This window comes from Argiope bruennichi, chromosome 10, assembly GCF_947563725.1.
Source record: "Argiope bruennichi chromosome 10, qqArgBrue1.1, whole genome shotgun sequence".
Classification (NCBI taxonomy): domain Eukaryota; kingdom Metazoa; phylum Arthropoda; class Arachnida; order Araneae; family Araneidae; genus Argiope; species Argiope bruennichi.
The window spans coordinates 45,263,652-45,283,720 of record NC_079160.1 but is presented as its reverse complement, the minus strand read 5'-3'; the positions used below and the strand labels follow the sequence as shown (position 1 = coordinate 45,283,720).

Here is a 20,069-nt window from a genome sequence, read left to right as displayed (position 1 = left end):
TTTGTGATTCAAACAATTTGTTATTTAGGCATAAAAATTGCACAGATAAAATATTTGATATTTTTGTTTACTACCCTTAGATGTGTTCTTAATTTCGGAAATCACTGTTCTGGAAGTTTTATTCTTTAATATCCAGCTTTTGACATTATGCTTTCTGGGAAAATTTAGTGTTGTGGGAAATTAAATCATCTGCAGAAATACTATATTAAGAGCAAGGAATTAGTGTAGCAATTGATAAGACAATCAAAATATTTAATACAGCAATTTATGCATACATGCAATGCATCTCAATTGAGCAAATTCTACATTTGCTAGTTAGTCTGAGAATATCTCTTATTCGAGTATTTATTGAGTTAAAAATTTTCGGAAGAAAGAAAAATAATAATAATAACCTGATGATGAGAAAGTCCGTTTTTAACTGGAACAAATTTTACGAGAATAATTATATTAATATTGAGTTCCGTTCAAACATTTTATAGCTTAGACCTAGCTCTCTTTTATCGTAATTAAATGAGGAAGGTAAATATCTAGTGAGAACTTTTTCAAAAACCTGAAAACTTTTAAGTTTTGATTCTTATCCAAGGGTTACTTTTTCATATCTATGTAATCATTTATCAGCGACAAATAAAATCATTTTGAGCCAATTTTCTTGCGAATTAGGCCTTCGATTTCAGTTAATGTTTTGTTTATATTTCCTACATTTAATTTGTATACAATTTATGCTAAAATATGAAAAGTTTATATACTTGAACATTTTCTCTAATAAATTCTTGAAATGTGCAACGCAGTATATAAACTACCAGTACAGTGGTAGGGATGACGAATATTTTACGAGCGGTTATTACGTAACCAATGTCAAAAAGTCACAAATACCAGATCAATACTTTTCAAACAGGGCTGTGATTCAAATCCTTGATACGGTTTTTCTGGTGATATTTCGATTATAGGTCTTGGAACACGATATTAAGTAACAATCGATACGATCTGCGAATGGGTTGAAAAGTGGACGAAACGGTTATTCTTGGAATTATCATATCATTGAATTGCATATTACTGAATTTATCGGAGCGGTGACTTCACTGGAAAGTGTGAAGTAACCGCTCCACTTCATGGGAGTGACCTTGACTCTCCGATAATCGCATTTGATGATGCACTATTCCAAAAAGATAATTTTTAATTGCTTGTGACATGACTGCATATATTCTGTTTATTGCTGACGCCATCTATTTTTAGAATATAGAACTACAGTAAGCATTTTAAAGAAGTGATACACTTTTAATTCAAATTTTTCGGAAAATGGTTTACTCCAGTAAGGAAGTTAAATAAATAGTTTAGAAAAAAAATCAAATTTAAGAAGTAAGCTGAAATAGATAAATTAATTCAATCACACGTTACTTAAATTAGTAAATTAATTATAATTAATAAATTTTATGTTTAATACTAATTAATAATTTTTAATTAATAATATGATTGAAATAATAGATATTTGGAACAAATATTTAAAAATAACAATATCAAAATTATTTGTTATTCAAATTCGTGGATTATGCATCTCTAATTCTTACACTGTACTTTTATTGCGTATGTACTTTTTATGCGTAACCAATGTCCAAAACAGAAAAGATATTGAAATGTATTATCAAAATATGATTCGAACAAACAGCCGTTAACTTATCCAGCTATGAAGTTGAGAGTTCAAAATATAATTCAAGGTATTCGAAATATAATACAAAATATATCTTGATATGTTAGACTATAAAATGTTTGAAAAGAATTCAATCTTTAAATAATTATGCTCATAAAATTTATTCCACAAATTAAATAATGCATTAATAAAGACGCAAACAAAAGAAAAATATCATTGAAAATGTACAGTGGCTCCCAAAAGTGTTCGTACACTAAAGAAATTTGCAGAAATTGTGTTCTATACTTCTTAATAAAGCATTTTATTAGTTGGTTTTTTTTAATTAGCATCTTTAAATAGTTCTTAATAAAACTAAACAAATATTTTTATAAAAAATCAAGTAGTATTGTTCTAAAAAATAAATAAATAAAAAATGTCACAAAATTAGAACACAAAAGTCTTCGTACATCCAAACATTATTTATTTAAATTCATCATAAAAATATCTTTTGCGGCTTATTTTTCTTCTAATTGAAAAATACACTAAAATCGTTTGATTTCAGTATTTAGTATCACAATTATTTATTCTATTTACTTTATTCTTAGATATGACGCGCATTCGTAAAGAAACGAGTTTAGACGTACGAAAATTAATTATATTTCATTTTAAAGCTGGAAAATCAATTAGAGGCATTGCAACTATAACTAATCTACCTCATTCAACGGTGCAAAGCATAATAAAACGTTACAGAGAGGGAAAAAGGATTGCAAACAAGCCTCGTAATGGTCGCCCTCAAATTCTGTCAGCTAGAAGTCAAAGAAATATTGTGAGTAAATTTCTAAAAAATCCACGTCTGAGTGCAATAAAGTTCACTTCACAATATAATGAATCAAATGGAACTTCTATTTCCTGTGAAACTATTCGTAGAATTCTTCGGAATGCCGGTATACATGGCCGCTCTGCACGAAGAAAATTCTTTGTAAGAAGAACAGAATTGCTAGGCTTAAATATGCCAAATCTTTGATAAACCAGCCAAAGAGCTATTGGAATCCTGTCTTATTTGCAGATGAAAGTAAGCTTAACATCTTTGGGTCGGATGGGAGAATCATTGTATAGAGAAAGAAAAAAAAAAAAAAAAAAAAAAAAAAAAAAAAAAAAAAAAAAACGAAGAACTTGTGCAAGTTTGAGATTCGAACTCGCAACGTTAGGGTTCATAGCCGAGTAACATAGCCACTAGACAAAAGTGTACACTCCTGTCCGGAAGTTGTTATCTGGCTTAAGATGTTACCACCACAATAGTCCCCCACCAGTAAGTCGGTAGAGTTTATCGCGCCAAGCGTTATGGCGAGTGACGGCGAGCGTGTGTGAGTGGTTGCTGCCGGTAGATGGAGCCACGACAGCTGAATGAAGGATGCGGTTATTCAGAACCAGGGTCACCAATGTGCAAGTTTGAGATTCGAACTCGCAACGTTAGGGTTCATAGCCGAGTAACATAGCCACTAGACAAAAGTGTTCACTCCTGTCCGGAAGTTGTTTTCTGGCTTATGATGTTACCACCACAAACTTAATCCCAAGAATTTAGTTGGAACAGTAAAACATGGCGGTGGAGGTGTCATGGTTTTGGGGTGTATGTCAGCGGCTGGAGTAGGCAATTTAGTATTCATTGATGGTATAATGGATCATAGAGTTTATATAAATATTCTCAATAATAATAATTTAAAAGTATCAGCACAAAAATTGGGCATTTTAAACAACTTTGTGTATTACCAAGACAACGATCCTAAGCACACGGCCATGAATGTTCGTCTTTTTTGCCTCTGTCATTGCCCTCAAACCCTTAAAACACCAGTTTAATCACCAGATTTAAACCCTATAGAACATATTTGGAAAGAATTAGAGGTGCGAATAAGAAGTCACGGCATTAAATCGAAAATTCAACTGAAAGCAGTAATGATCGAAGAATGGAACAAGATCGGTGCAGAAGTACCGACCGTTTAGTTAAATCTATGCCCAAACGTTTAAAAGCTGTTATAAAGAATAAAGGATATCCTACTAAATACTAAACATTTATAAAAATTTAGAAAATTTCATTTTTAGTGATGTTTTTTTAAAGTGTATGATCACTTTTGTGTTCTATTTTTGTGCAATTTTATTTATTGTCATTTTTAAAAAAATAATTTGCATTGTAATTAAAATTTATTCTTCACTGCTTTATTAAGGACAGTAAAAAAATGCTATGAAAAAAATTTTTATGTAAAAATAAGAATATATAATGGCAAATAATGAGGTTTTTAATTGATTCTTGTTGGTGTACAAACACTTTTGGGAGCCACTGTAGATAAAGAAGATTTATTGCAATGAATATAAATTTTTATGTTAATTCTCTTTATTGGCAACTATATATCCAATAACATTATCACGAAAAATTCGCGATTTTGCCCCATGTTCAAAATATTGAACAATATCAGGACTCATTTTCTTGTGGTAATAGAGCTATATATACTATTTTCAGGATTTATGAATTTTAAAAATATCTTTTGAAATATCAAAGGAAATTTACAAAATTCCATTTTTTTTCTCATAATTAAATTAATTTGGAAACGAAAGCTGAAGGGAAATTAAGTATTAATTACAATTAATAACTTTTATATTTGATACTAAGCAATAATTTATAATTAATAATATAATTGAAATAGCAGATATTTGGAACAAATATTTAAAAAGCACATTAGCAAATTATTTGTTATTCAAAAAATCGTGGATTATGCATCTCAAGTTTTTTATATTATTTTGTACATTGTTTTCTAATGTGAATTTCAAAAATGTTCATTTGGTAACTCCAATTTTTTTAAATACTGATAATTGGGGGATGGGCATCAATTAACATATTCACAGCATGAGATAATTTCATTTTTCTTTGGAGAAACTGAAAATTATTAATTTTTATTTTTTGCTGAGATAGTTATTTTGATACAGAGCGACATAGAAACAATAATATAGTGATCACTTTCTCTTTTATCATTATATACTTATAATATTTATAAAGACCAAGATAATTTTTAACGTGAAAATAATTTAAGGCCTTAAAATACTTTTAAATTGAGTTTAAATGTTATTCACATTTTTATACAGCAGCTAAGCTACTCGGAAGAAATTTACGAAAGAATAATATCAGCCTTTTCGAATTTGGCAACACTTGTATTCGTATGCCTTGTTAAACGTGGTTTGGGCTGTCGGTGCAGTTCGAAAATATTTAATAGTTATTTTCTCTAAATTTCCGTAATCTTTATAATATTTGACAATGGTAAGCTTTAATTTTCCTTTTTCATTGAACTATTAGTTTTAATTTAAAGTACAAATGTTTAATTATTGATTTTGTAATTGTATATGAGTTACGATGGTTAGTGTTAACTTTCGATTACCTGCTTTAGTTTAATTTTTTTTAAAATTACAATGCTTTATATTACAGTTTTCATTTTGATTGTAAAATTAAAATACGTGTGTTGTTATTGGAGACATCTAAACGATTTGAATTCATGTTATTTAAATGAATTATTTTCTTTTGACCTGCTTGGTTGTCCGAACTAAATGGCATACATTCCATTCTTTTAAATGAATTAAACATATTTACATGTATATGCATTTTGTCATTCGTCCAAAATTTATCAATTTTTATAAAATTCTCGTTTTTAAATTCTCATTTGGCCGAATTCGAAGTAGAATAGTATTTTAAAATAAATCGACTAATTTTGAAACCACGTTGAAATAGTGTGAGCTAGTATTAGCGAGTTATATTTTTAATATCCAAGTTATTGTTAAAATTGTGTTTACAGATAGTTAATAATTAATGATAATAAGTTACATGATTTGATTTTTAACTAGTAATTGCGTTTTAATTGAATGAGGTTAAATTATGATTTGTAAGGTGTATTTTTCTTCTTCCCATCTCTAGAAGTTTTACTAAATTGAAACAGCCATTCATTTGCTATAAATTCAATTTCGTTTATTCTATTTTGTACTAAATTTTAATATATGTTGTAAAAAAATAGATGTTAAGTCTTAAAATAGGCATCTCATTGAGTAATGTAAATATATCAAATCTGTTAGATTTTAATTTTTATTACAGAATATATTTATAAGTTTTTCTTTTTTGATGAATATCTTGTAGTTTTGTACACATATTTAAAAGTTTATATTTCTGTATCATAGAGCAAAATGCACTCATGAAGACATGTTAATTTATATTCATTAAGAATTTCTTAATAAGCATACTGTTTTCCCTTACAATTTGATTCTGGTTTGCTAATTAATCCTGTTTTTCTTAATGACCCTTGATTTGATGTCAAAATCATATATTCATGTATTTTTAAAAGGCTAAATATTAATTAAAGGGAGAAAGTTTTTATGACATATGATTCCATTTGTGATAAGATTGGGTTATTTGTATATAGCAACAAGGTTACTTATTTTTGTTGGGGACATAATCAGCATACATATTTTTGTCTAATATTGATGTGCAAATGTGATATTTTTGTAGATATCAATACTTCAGAATTGCATTTTATAATACTTGATCAGTTAATTTTCTTTTATATGATAATTCTACAATTATTGTCTACACAAATGAATCTTAGCTTCACAGGTCTTAAAAAAAAAACAGAAGAAACTGTTGAAATTAAAAAAAAATATATTGACTAAATTCTTCATTAAAAATTAAGAACTGTTGAAAGTTTAAATTAAATGTAATTATAAGTGTTTAGTATGAGACCTTCCAGGAATCTGAATAGTATTGAAACAATACAATAATTTGCATTTTTTTTTTTTTGTATGTATGGCTGTTTTTTTTGGGGGGGGGGGCTACTTCAAACAGCATGAATTTGCTTCACCATTATCGACTGATGTTGTCATGTATATTTGCTGTCTTCCAAAGTATCAAATGAGATATGTTTAAAAAAGTATGATGCGAGTTATCACAGTCAGTTGTATTTTTGGAAGAGTTCATATTGGAAACTTGAGTGGAAAATATAGTTATGTTTATTTTAAACTTTCAAGCATTATTTATAATTTCCTATGAATAACATAGTTTTATTTTGTTTTGTTTTCATTTATTAGCCATTCAAAGTTAGGATGTTCATTTATATACACTGTGTAATATTTGTAATATCATAAGCACTGTGTTGTTAATTTATTAATTTTATTGTTCAGTTAATTATTTGTTTGGTACAATCCATTATTTATGAAGTTCAGCTGTATTCGAACCCTTTATCTTGTCTATGTATGGCATCCTCAATTTTTGAATTACATTGCCATATTGATTCAATTGAGATGCTAATGGATTGAATGTTATTAGGTTGTATTTGTGCCTTTATTAATAAATTTAGTTTAAAAAATAATTTGATATATGATAGATATTAGCACTAGAATTTAATTAAAAATCCCATTGTCATTTTTTATAAATAAATTTACTTTCATGTTGTCATTTATATTCAATTATAATGAAATATTGTATATGATATGTAGACTACCAAAAGACGTAATAATGGAAGGAGTAAACATGGACGAGGCCATGTCAAGCCTGTCAGATGCACCAACTGTGCCCGTTGTGTACCTAAAGATAAAGCTATCAAGAAGTTTGTGATCAGGAACATTGTTGAAGCTGCTGCTGTTAGGGATATTCAGGAAGCCAGTGTTTATGAAAGTTTGTACCTTATGTGTATTTTACTGTTTTTATACATAGAAAGTTTTTATTTCAAATGAATTTTTCATTCTTTAATATTTAATAAAATCTAATGTTTTAAATATTTTTATATATTGCTAAATTTAAAAGATTATGCATCTCATTATTTTAATTGCTTATGTAACTGTGAAAAAATCTGCTGCTGTTCAGAATCGTGATTTGCAGAGAGTAAGTAATGCTTGAAAATTAAATGTTAAGAGGAAGGAATAGTTTTTATATTTTAATTGAATTTGTGTAATTATGTATAAGATAAACTATTTCATTTTCCCTTCAAATTATTAAATATCTCTCAAGTTGTTGAATTTCATTTAGGTTAAAAGTTAATAGCAATTATGAAATCCATATCTATGGTTTGAAGGATGGTCAGATCTTGAGTTCAAGATTAGAGGATCAAGAGCTGCGAATTCATTTTGATCTAATGAAAGGTGTACCTTGTATATGTTTTTTTTTTTTTTTCTTGATGAATTAAGCCTTTGTATTGGTTTGAAGGGAAAGTTTAGAGAGTGAGATGTGGTCACCAAAGCGTCTTTTTTGTAATACCACCCTGTTTCAAAGGGTAAAGATATCATAAAGACTATTTGACATCCAATGAGTTCTTGTTTTAAATTGTTCCTTATTCTATCAAAGATCATTCGACAAATGATCATAAACTGCTGTATCCTTTGAGACTGTTTTTGATAGTGGTTTAAAAAAAAAGGCAAGAAAAATCATTTTATTTTTTTAAATTCAGATTTGTTTCGAGATTAAGTGGTAGAAAGTTAATTGATGCATTTCAATTAAACTTAATTAATCCTTTTATATATTTTAATAGAAAGTAAATTGAGTTCCAATTATCTGATTGAACTGACAGTTTTAGACTGTTTTGGATATAAACTGAGATGTTAAATAAAGAAAAAGTTCCATATATAGAGAGAAATTACTGCATATGAACTACTATTCCGTTTCAGTATCTTGAAACTGCTACTATCATTCTATTAGAAAGATAAGCACATTTCCAGAATTCTTCATTTCCGTCCCATTAGATACTTTTTAGTTCTGTTTTTCATGCGAGTGCTATGTCGTTTCTGATAGCACCATTTTATTATGACTGAAAATTGCACACTGATTGCTTATATGGCTAGTTCAAGTATTAAAAAAACTTTCATAGCTGGCATAAATTTTTTTTAAGGGAGCTCTGTTATTATTAAATGTTATGCAGATGAACTCAATTATTAAGCTCAAAATGTGCAAAAGTTTGTAACAAATAAGTTTGTTTTAACCTAAAAAATGACAGTTTTGTAACAAAATAAGAATTGTCAAATTTTAAGAAAAAAAATCTTCCATTTATTCATCATAATCTAATGTTTGTACTGTTCAGTGAATAATAATTATTCTAAAGTATGTCATTATGAATTACTATCTTTTTTCCAACAACGTTACGAGTTATTTATCTGCTGTTTTTACATCTTCTGATTCTGTGTATAATCTGAGTTCACCTTATTTTTAAAATGTAAACATCTGCTTTCATTTTTCTTCTCATCCCTATTTTGATTAAATAAACACATGTTGACACATGTATAAAAGCACAGAAGTTTTTAGAATCTGAGAATGAACAGTATGTATGAAATTATAAACTACATGTGTTATGAAATCTATAAATATTATCAGATATACATTAAAAAAAGGAATCCGCAATTGAAATTATTTATGAGCATTCATTTATGCTTGCATACATCAAAATTATATATGAATAATGCAGTGTGTATCCACCTTATTTTAATTAATTTGGACTTTTTCTCTTTATTATCTAAAGTTGATTTTGATAATAAGATTCATACAATTTAATTGGAATTTTATTATATTACAGCTATAATTATTTAGAGGCACTTTCACAAATTTCCATTAGTGAAAATTGAGTTGAATATGTTTTTATATTTCTTTTTAGCTTATGCTTTACCTAAACTTTATGCAAAACTTCATTATTGTGTGTCCTGTGCTATTCACTCCAAAATTGTAAGAAATAGATCAAAGGAAGGCCGAAAGGACAGAGCTCCCCCTCCCAGGTTCCAGAGGCCCATGCAGGTGAGTTCAATCTCAGTTTTTTTAACGTGAAAAGTTTATGTAAAATATCTTGCAATAACTTGATTAATATTTTATTTAAAAATATGTATATAATTTGTAATGTGCAAGATCTTATCATTTGTATAGTATATTAATCTTTGAAAATTAAATTGATCTTTGTTTATGTAAGTATTTAGTGCTATTAAAATGGGAGTAAATAGTATTCTTCCACAATCCAAGTTGACAGTATAGAAAATTCTTTACAATGAATCATATTGTCTGTGTATTTTCTGTAAGGGGTTCAAGGTCACATTTTCTCCCACGTTACTGGTACCAGACAACCAATGAACGAGGTAGAAAATGCGATCTTTGAAGCGCCTAGATAAAATAGTTATCTATAGTTCAATGTCTCTAGTTTGTGCAAGTTATCCTTATTGTGAACAACATTTATAACTTCTTTAGAATGAATATATTTTTATCTCGTGCTATTCATTCTATTTTCTTAATCTTATTTAGCAATGGATATTGCATCCTTAAGATGTGACAATTATTAAGAATGACAGTCAAAATCAATTATTTGTGATGTGGTATTGGAATTTCCATTGTGTTAGTTGAATATAATTTTTTATATAAATATATAAATCAGAATAATTGATTTTGAAACTTTATTCCAGAATAAATCAACTATATAAAAATGATTCACATATTTATATACTTAGTTATTGATTTATTGAAAAAAAAATTACTATAAATTAAGTTCCATTTCATCTCTAGTAGTGATTTAATCATTTTTTGGAAATTGAATGCACTTTATAGTAATTTTTCTTAGATTTTTTTAATAGGTCAATAATAAAGGCATAACTGCTTGGATTGTGGGATTTAGTGCTATCAGAGTTGAATTTTATTATAATTCTGGAATATTTTTAATTTTTTAAACACTTAATATAAATTTATTCTTTCTATTAATTATATTTTAATTCTGGGGTTTACGTTTAGCACAATTCATTATTTTTTTTCAGAGTCTGTGTTATATATGATTAATACAGATAAAATCAGTGCCATATTAATGTCTTGATAAAAAATATGCATTCTGTATGATCTCTTATTTTATTAAATGCATCTACTTTTATGAAATGTATAATAAATACACTTGGAAATGTTTTTTAAATTTATGAGGATTAATACTGATTAATTTATGTAATATAAATTGTTTCTTAATTGCATTCCAGCTCCAAGAATGGTTTCACATGCTGTTCTTGGCGTACCTAGTATGCATAGACTAAAAGTTACAGCGCTATGCTATGGTTTTATTATAAACTTTATGCACGATCTGTAACAACATTTGATATTTTTAAAATTCATTGTGAAATCTAATTTTCTTTTACATGATTAGATTACATTTTGAATTCCATTAAAACTATTTTCTGATCTTAATTGTTTTTCTTAACCTAATAAGGCATTGTGTTCAAAATTCTTTAATGAGGTATTTGAATGTCATCATATTTTATTTAGTTTATATTTCTTTTCACGTTAATATTGGCTTAATCTGTTTTCAAGTCATATAAAATTGGAAGCTTGAAAATTTTAGTTCTTTCCCCATTAATCATATCAAAGCAGTTTGTATAAATGTTTTAATTTTAATTGAAATGGTTTTATGTATAGAATGTATTTAAATATGTTCTATAAGTACACTGTAAAAGATGTTGCAGTAAAAATTATCAAGGATATTTTAATGCATAATATGATTTGAGGGTTTTACTTTAAATTATAAGGGGTTTTCATATTTTGGAAGCTACTTTAATTGTATAGAAATTCATCACTACAGTATTATGTAAGTTCTTAAAAAAATTTCATTTAAATTTATTTTACTTTAAAAATCTTGTATTGCATTCCAGCTCCAAGAATAGTTTATCCTGCTATTCTTGGCGTACCTAGTATGCATAGAACAAATGTTACAGCGCTATGCTGGTGTCTAACCATAGATGCTCATGCACGATCTGTAACTACACATTTTTAATTATGTAAAACATTAATATTCTTATATGTTGTATGGTCTGATAGGCAACTGGTTCAATTTTCTATTTTTAGATAAATATTACATCAAATGTGTAAGATTTTTATGAGCGGAAATGAAGTAAAATTTAATCTTTGTAACTGCAGCAAAAGCATACTTTATTTCTTAGTAGATATATTTTTCTTTCAGTAAATATCTAATTCTTTTGAGATTGTACTTTTGGGGGGGGGCAAAATTCTATTCCGACTGATAATTGCAATTCAATATCATTGCATACACACACTGTGGTATCCATTGCTTGGCTCAGAAATTCTTTGCCTACTGTATGGATTTTGTTTCAAGTATGTTAATCATGTCATGTATATGTTAATTGGAAGTATATGATGGTAAAAACTAATTCAGATTGCTAAAGAAATTGCTTGCAAACCAAAGCATTATTGGTGGTGGTGTGTAATGGACCCTTTTGTGCAGCAATCCTTGAAAAATTTTATCTTTGAGGAATATATTTTTGTTTTTAATGTATGGAACAATTTCTTATAGTGCTGTGCTATATGTTTCGTATCAGTTCTGTGGATTTGTTTTAAAATGCTACATTTATTCTATGTGTTTAAAAAATACTTCAAAATATTGAGTGAAAGCTTTTTAATTACAAATTTTGTTGCATTCCAGCTCCAAGAAAGGCTTCCCATGCTTTTCTTGGCGTACCTAGTATGCATAGAACAAATGTTACAGCGCTATGCTTTTGTCTTACTAGACTTTAATGCACGATCTGTAACTACAGTTTTCTGATTGTTCAAAATTCAATTCTTGGATTATAAGAATATAAAGCAGCTTCTGAATTGCATTCCAGCTCCAAGAAAGGCTTTCCATTCTTTTCTTGGCGTACCTAGTATGCATAGAACAAATGTTACAGCGCTATGCTTTTGTCTTACTAGACTTTTATGCACGATCTGTAACTACAGTTTTCTGATTGTTCAAAATTCAATTTTTGGATATTAAGAATATAAAGCAGCTTCTGAATTGCATTCCAGCTCCAAGAAAGGCTTTCCATGCTTTTCTTGGCGTACCTAGTATGCATAGAATAAATGTTACAGTGCTATGCTTTTGTCTTACTAGACTTTTGTGCACGATCTGTAACTACAGTTTTCTGATTGTTCAAAATTGAATTCTTGGATATTAAAAATATAAAGCAGCTTCTGAATTGCATTCCAGCTCCAAGAAAGGCTTTCCATTCTTTTCTTGGCGTACCTAGTATGCATAGAACAAATGTTACAGCGCTATGCTTTTGTCTTGCTAGACTTTTATGCATGATCTGTAACTACAGTTTTCTGATTGTTCAAAATTCAATTTTTGGATATTAAGAATATAAAGCAGCTTCTGAATTGCATTCCAGCTCCAAGAAAGGCTTTCCTTTCTTTTTTTGGCGTATCTAGTATGCATAAAGCAAATGTTACAGCGCTATGCTTTTGTCTTGCTAGACTTTTATGCACGATCTGTAACTACAGTTTTCTGATTGTTCAAAATTCAATTCATGGGTATTAAGAATATAAAGCAGCTTCTGAATTGCATTCCAGCTCCAAGAAAGGCTTTGCATGCTTTTCTTGGCGTACCTAGTATGCATAGAATAAATGTTACAGCGCTATGCTGGTGTCTTCTCATAGACTCTTGCACGATCTGTAGCTACAGTTTTTAAGTTGATCAAATTATAATAATGAAATATCAGTTATCAAATTCATTCTAATTGTAAAAAAAAAAAAATTTATTACTTATTTATTTAAATAGGTTACATTACTACTGTAGTAAGCATAGAATGCTTGATTTTTTTTTTGTATGATCTTAATTTATGGAAATTTGAGCCTTTGCTTTTTAAGATTTTATTTTCTTGGTTTAAGAGATATTTCTAAATCAAGTTTTACTGATATGGAATATGTATGTTTTGTAGTTTTTAGAGAAATCATAACTTGCAAAATATTTTGACTGTTTGTCTTTAGAATAATTTTTATGGTTTTTTAAATTCTTTGGCACTCTAAATGTATAATATTGTCTTAAATTTTATTTAAGTATATACATGAGGGTTATAGTTAAAAGTTCTTGTACAACATGAATCTTTTATTCCGATATTCATTATCATCCTTTAAAATTCTTATAAGATTTGTTAAATATTAGTTCTATTTGGTTGGTTACTGTTTTGAATATATTTATTCAAGACAATCAAAATGCTGTAGATAAGGATGTCTTATAAAAAATATTGCTAGTAAGAATTTTAGCATTTTTTTAATATTATACATATGCTAATTGTTTTGCTTTTCTTTGTCCTTAGGATGCTGGACAACGAGGAAATGCTCCACGAGTTATGCCACCAAAATAATTTGAAAAATAAATGATTTTTACAGTCTTTTGAGTTGTTTTATTTTTCTTCGTTAATTTATTTTTAATGCAGTGAATGGATTTTTAAAAGTAATTCTTGTATTATGCCACAGTGTTTTAGTATCAAATATTTAAGCTTGCAAACAGTTAAGAATTAGGAGTTGAAATTGTTTCAATAATAGGCCAGTTAGAATAAGATTTTTTCTATTTAGGCTGATTTAAATTTTTTTACAGCAAAATAGATTAGTTTAAGTAATTGTGTAAAAATAGATTGCTTTATGTTCATCCTTATTTCTATGGAGGGAAAACCTCTAATGATTAAAAAAAAAGTTCATTGTAAATCATTAATAAAATCAATTTACAATAATTGAATAAAATTAGTTTAATTCCTACAACCAACAAATTAAATTTTCTGTACCAGAAAGAATAGATTCAAATTAATCATATATTGTATGCCTTTTAGCATAATATTTAAATGTGAATTTCCAAGAAAATGTAAATATTTAGAATATTTATTGCATATTGATATAAATTTAGTTTTAAAAAGTTATCTATACAAAACAGTTTTTAATTGCAGCAATTTTGAACCAATATGTGAACATCCAGTACAAAGATATTGAAATAAAGTAACTCGGTGTTTTAATTGCAGTTGAAAGTTAGTTTTGTATTTTCCCTCAGTGCATTGCATTTCAAGTCATAAATCATGCTGAAGTACTTAATATCTAGATTCATGTAAATTTATAAATTGCTTTAATGGTGATAACCTAATATTAACTAATCATGGCTTTGAATACTTTTGAGAATTTTTAATAGATTCATGATGAATAATTTGGTGTTTTTTTATGGTTTAGGTGAAAACATTCTTAATAATTAATAGAAAATAAGAAACTTGTATTGAAACAATATTTTTTAAATCGATAACAAGCATTTTTAGTTGTGAAATCTTTGAGCCAACAATGAGTATTTATTAACATGAAATAAAATTTTTAATATGGAGACTTGTTTCCAAATAGCTTTTGTCTATTTTCAAAGTTGAATATTAAGTTAGCTAATCTGTAATTTAGAAGTTTATAATTTTCTCTAATTCGTGAAATTAAATTTTTGGAGATTGCTTATGAAATTTGCCTTTTTTCTATTTTCCCAGCCTTCTATTTTATAACAAGGATGTTAGGGGAAAAAATTCATCAGGATTTCTGGCTCCAGTTTTTATCATTTGACTAAAACTGGGCTAGTTATTTAAGGTTGTTCTAAAATATTTGTCTTCAAAAGAAATTTTTTCAAAAAAATAAATAGGGGGTGAGGAAAAAAAAAAGTTTGGTTCCTTAGATACCTTAAATTTCAAACAAGGTTATGAAGTTTATATTTATTTAAAAGATTAATTTTTAGGATTGATTTGAATTAACTTTCCAGAATTAATGTTTTGAACTCTTAAAAAGGGAATGTTGCTACAGAATATGTTTTTGATATTTTATTTATATACTGAAATTGTGAAAAAAAATAATGGCAATACTTAGTTTTATTATTCTTAATTATTTTTGATTAATAATTACATTGTACTGTATTTAAAGACATTCAGCATAGTGATAAAGGAAATATTTTGAAAATTAAGTTATTCTAAAATGGGTAATTTTCTCTTAAAATCATAATGAAAAAATAATTTAGAAAATATTGATTTTCAGAATCAAGATATAAAATTACTTGAAGCTATATATAATTTTAATTTCTTCCTAACATCACTTGTCAGAGATTTACTACTTTTATTTATTTTAAATAGTAATATTTTTGAGGATAAAAATTAGAATGTGCTGCTTTAAGGATATATTCTCCAGTGCTGTCATATTTATTTCTCATAAAATGTTTTTAAAAAAAACATTCTTGGAACAGTTCTGATTTCGCTACACATTGCAGTGAGCAATATTTATTTTAGACTTAAATAACCTCTTAATTTACGTATACATTGAATTTTAGTTGATATTTGGCAAGATGATTAGGAATTAAAAATTATATGCTGGTAGTATTTTCATATATTTTTTTGTCGTCTGTAGATGAGGTGTGCGATCTCAAGTAGTAGACAAATTAAAAAAAATATTTTATTGTATGAAAAAGTTACTTCTGACTTTCTTGATTTATATATGATCATGTTAACTCCAAAAGAGACGATATAAATCGATGAAATTTGTAATGTAATCTTAATTGAGGAAAATTTAAGAAACTTGTATTTTGATTTCATTCCATTAATGGCAATGTTTAACATTTACCCTTCACTGTAGAATTAAACTAAATTCTTTAATTCTAAAATTTAGCCATCTTAAGAATTATTTGAAAAACATACTTTTTGCTATTTATATCGAATGAAATTTCCAGCTTAATTTGCCTGCTTGTTGCTATTTTGACATCCAAGGTAAATATTAAATATGTTAACGTAAATAAATAGAACATAATTCTTAGTAAAAATGTGAAATATTTATTAGTAATTACGTGTGAAAATGGATTTCAGCTATATACATTACATTTCTGTTAATCATATTTGCATTTGCATTGCCCCCAGTTCAAGAGCTATTAACAATTTTTTGTTGTGTGTAAAGTAACATTGCTGTGATTAAAAATAAATTTTTCTTAATTGTGTGGAGGAAAAAAAGATCAATCAAAAAATCTGTTTTTTATTACTTAGCAGCAATAACATGGAAAAACTAGCAAAACTTTATTTCATACTCTAATGAAGGTGTTATCCCATGGAATGGCTTGCATGGCAGTGATATGCAGTGGTTATGAAATATTTATTTTTGGCGTGAATTTAGCATTTTTTTTAAATCTATCGCGCCATCCTTGGCGAGTGATTTGGCGATTAATCCCTGGCATGCGTTTAACAGTATCTGAAAATTGAGTTTGTCTTTCAAGCGCGTTTTTACCAGCCGATTGAAACAAATATTTAACATAAAACTAGATTCTTAATTTCGTTTGACGTTTGTGGAGTAAAACTAGATTCTTTAACGTTTGTGGAATTTCTTGCTCCATTTGTAAAAAACCTTCTGGATGTCATTTTCCCCACCGGATTGGGTTAGTATTCTCTTGTCTGGGTTAAAAATATCTAGATTGATTTAAACGGACAGCTTGGTTTGGTTTGGAATCTGTTATATAGAAACAAACAATTATTTTATCTATGATTGAATTATGAAGATAAAATGTATTAAAAAAATGATTTAAGCGTTAAATACAAAATAGAAAATTCTTAACAAGTATGAAAGTTTACCTAAAATAAAAAAATAAGGCTTCAGTAGAATTAAAAATTTCTCAAGCATTTCTTCGCAAAATTTTGAAAAATCGCAAGCTTTTTGTGAGCAAGACCAAGCAATAAAAGTTGATGTTTTCGCATGGAGGATGAAATTATTAAAAAAAAAAACACCAAAAAAGAAACACTTGACAATTTGAAACATGGCATGCAGCATCGTTCACAACTTTTAACCCTCTAACTGCTTATCCCGCTATTTCCGTGGGTTTTCTGTTGCATTTTGCATTTTTCCCCAATTAATGTGCTTATCTTTTATGATTGCAGTTTTTTTTTAAAAAAATATTATTCTATTATCGGGTAGCATACAATAACAGTAACTTGTTTCAAAAATAATTGAAAAAAAAAAAGAAGTTGTGCAACCCCCAAAGAAAGTAGCTTAAGTTCTCATCAGTTAGTAAAATGTTTCTTTTACATTCTTCTATGCGCACACGGAGTTTCCCATTTCTATCTGCAAAATTTGCAGAGAATGCTGATTTTTAAATTTAGACGAATTAATCGCAAATTTAGACAGAAACATTAATTTTAGAAATACAAATTTATTTAATGCAGAAAAACTGTCATAAACAAATATTTGTCTGGTAGCACATTTCTCAACGATTACGTCTAGAAAGAAATTTGAAATCACATATAACCTTGCTAATTTTGATTGGCCAATAGTTGCAACTTCAACTTTATAAAAAAAAAAAAAGACATTGAATTTTGAGAAAATTAAAATACCTAGGAGAAGTTGTAGAATACCATACAAGAAAGTAAAATTTTTTGCTTGCAGTTGTATGCGTAATATTTAACTTTCTAAAAGATTGACTTATTTCATTAACTTATTCATTGACTTATTTCATGCTTAATTCTAGAAGAAAACAAATGTTTTTTCCTAAATTCCCGGTATCCTTGTGTTTACAGAATGGATTAGTTATAACAAACTACAGGATTCTTGCTTCCCTTTGGTAGAGCGTCGGATTCGCGTCGCTTAGGTTGCGAGTTTGAACCCCACCGGCCGAAGATTCCCCGCGTGCTTGGTGGCTGACGCGCATTAAATCTGTCGTGGTCACAAAGTCCTCCATGTCGACAGTAATACCACTGGGGGTACTGGATCAGGGGTGATCGTTCTCTGATTCAGGTCTAAATTGCGATCTGTGTTTGAGTGAATGAAATGCGTGAATGAAGTCCGCCCCATAAAAAGGGTTGTGACGTGTGTGTAGCTAAGTCGTTCTCTTGGCCCTAGATGGCGCTACTATAGAAACAAGAGGCGCTCCCCCCCAGGCCTAAATCCGCTGTCTTTGAACAGCGGGCTTGCCTGCTAGTATGGCAAGTGCCATAAGAAACAACAACAACAGAACGGAAAAAGATAAAGAATTATACAGAAACTGACATTTCGGTCAAATTTTCAAGTTGCCTTCATAATGGAGTATGAACATCAGTTCAAAGTTCAACATTTAAAAAAAATATAATTAAAAATTATTATTAGAGGATATTTAAACTTAATAAAGTACCATCCATACTGCATTCATGAAATTTCACGGATTGCTACAACAGTTCTACAAACAATGACACGATCGATGTCTAGAATTTTGCGATTGTGGCCTACCTTAGGTAAACACAAAATTTTCTTTTCTGAAAAATGCAATTTGAACAAACGATCGTAATTTTAATCGAGATAGAAACATTAATATTCAAAACTACTATTTTGAGTACTGTAAAAATCCGTTCTTCATACAAGAAGTTCTTCATGAACGGCAGTTATAAATCAGTGGTATTGTATTTTTTTGAAAGCACATTGGTAAATCCCACTTTGTGCAGTAGTATTCTGAGTGGTTAGCGATGTATTCAATTATTTTTGATTGCCATTATGACTGACTTAAGAGATGAATTGCGTTTTTTGAGTACATACTTTATAGATCTTTTGGTAAATTCAAAAAGCTTATCTTTATGTCATATATGATGAACTGGATGACACGCAGAAAAGTATTGTTAAAAGAATGCAGCTTTGTATAGACATCGAAGAATGCGTTATTACTTTTTGATTCTGTCCCGTGAATAATCTTTTTGTGATAAATACATTATCTCTGAAAATTACTATAAAAGTTTCTTTCTAACACCTATCAGAGATATGATAAAATGATCTAAATCAATAATTACGCAATGATATAAGTAATTAATCACAATTTTATTATTTTTACTATACTTTCGGAAAATATTAATCCATTAACCATAATCCATTTTTAAAACATCTTTAAAATCAAAGAAAACATTGTCTTTTCATTGATGCAAATTTTATTTCTGTGCACCTATCTTAAATTTTAATTTATTTAAAAAATTATTTTTAAATATATTTTACAACAATTCTTTCCATTGTTTCTATTACTTCTTTTTTACAGACGCTCGTTGAAATTATATTACAGTTTTTGTGAGTACTCTATTGTTGCTCTATATTAAGAAAAATATTTAAAAATAAAATACAGATAGACTAAGCAAGTCTGAAACAGTATTGTGCTATGATATTTTGAACTAAAACTTGAAACCACCCTTAATTTTTCGTAAAAAGATATTGTTACGAAATTTCCGGGTTCGTTTGGATAGTGGGAGTTATATGGTGTGGAGAACACTCAATCAGCAGGCGGCGGTAGAAAATGAAACAACAACGTTTATTTACACGAAGACACACAGGACAGCACAAAGACGACAACTATATACAGCACAGAAGACGATTATCTTCAGCCGAGACGTGCAGCATACAACCAGACTCTACTGCAGACAGTAGCGCACAGCTTAGTTCAGCACTAGCTTCACTCCGTCGCTGTTCCGCTTATCTCTGGAAGGCCAGTTCCTTTACCGTCGCTTCCGCCTACTCTTTTGCTTCCGACTACTCTTCGACTCCACTGGTTCACGACTACTCCCCAGCAGCTGCAGCTCCTTTTATAGGTCTCAGGAGGCGGGGCTAGAAACCTCTCGACCAATCAGGAACGTTCGAGGCGTATCTCGGTTCCTAATGGACGGATCG

At 28.6% G+C, this 20,069-nt stretch overlaps 1 protein-coding gene across 1 annotated transcript; it reads left to right on the top strand.

The window, feature by feature from the left end:
* Nucleotides 1-4,793: 4,793 nt before the first annotated feature.
* LOC129988808 (40S ribosomal protein S26-like) lies at nucleotides 4,794-13,810 on the top strand. The gene is made up of 4 exons (XM_056097080.1): nucleotides 4,794-4,928; nucleotides 7,145-7,322; nucleotides 9,286-9,422; nucleotides 13,736-13,810. Exons 1-4 carry the CDS (start codon nucleotides 4,926-4,928, stop codon nucleotides 13,781-13,783), a joined length of 366 nt encoding a protein of 121 aa, XP_055953055.1. The 5' UTR covers nucleotides 4,794-4,925; the 3' UTR covers nucleotides 13,784-13,810.
* The last annotated feature ends 6,259 nt before the right edge of the window (nucleotides 13,811-20,069 follow it).

What these genes read in the sequence shown, in the direction of transcription:
- LOC129988808 (XM_056097080.1), top strand. An exon ending in GGAAGCCAGTGTTTATGAAA is followed by an intron (nt 7,323 to 9,285) that starts GTTTGTACCTTA and finishes ATTTCTTTTTAG; the next exon opens with CTTATGCTTTACCTAAACTT. An exon ending in GGTTCCAGAGGCCCATGCAG is followed by an intron (nt 9,423 to 13,735) that starts GTGAGTTCAATC and finishes CTTTGTCCTTAG; the next exon opens with GATGCTGGACAACGAGGAAA.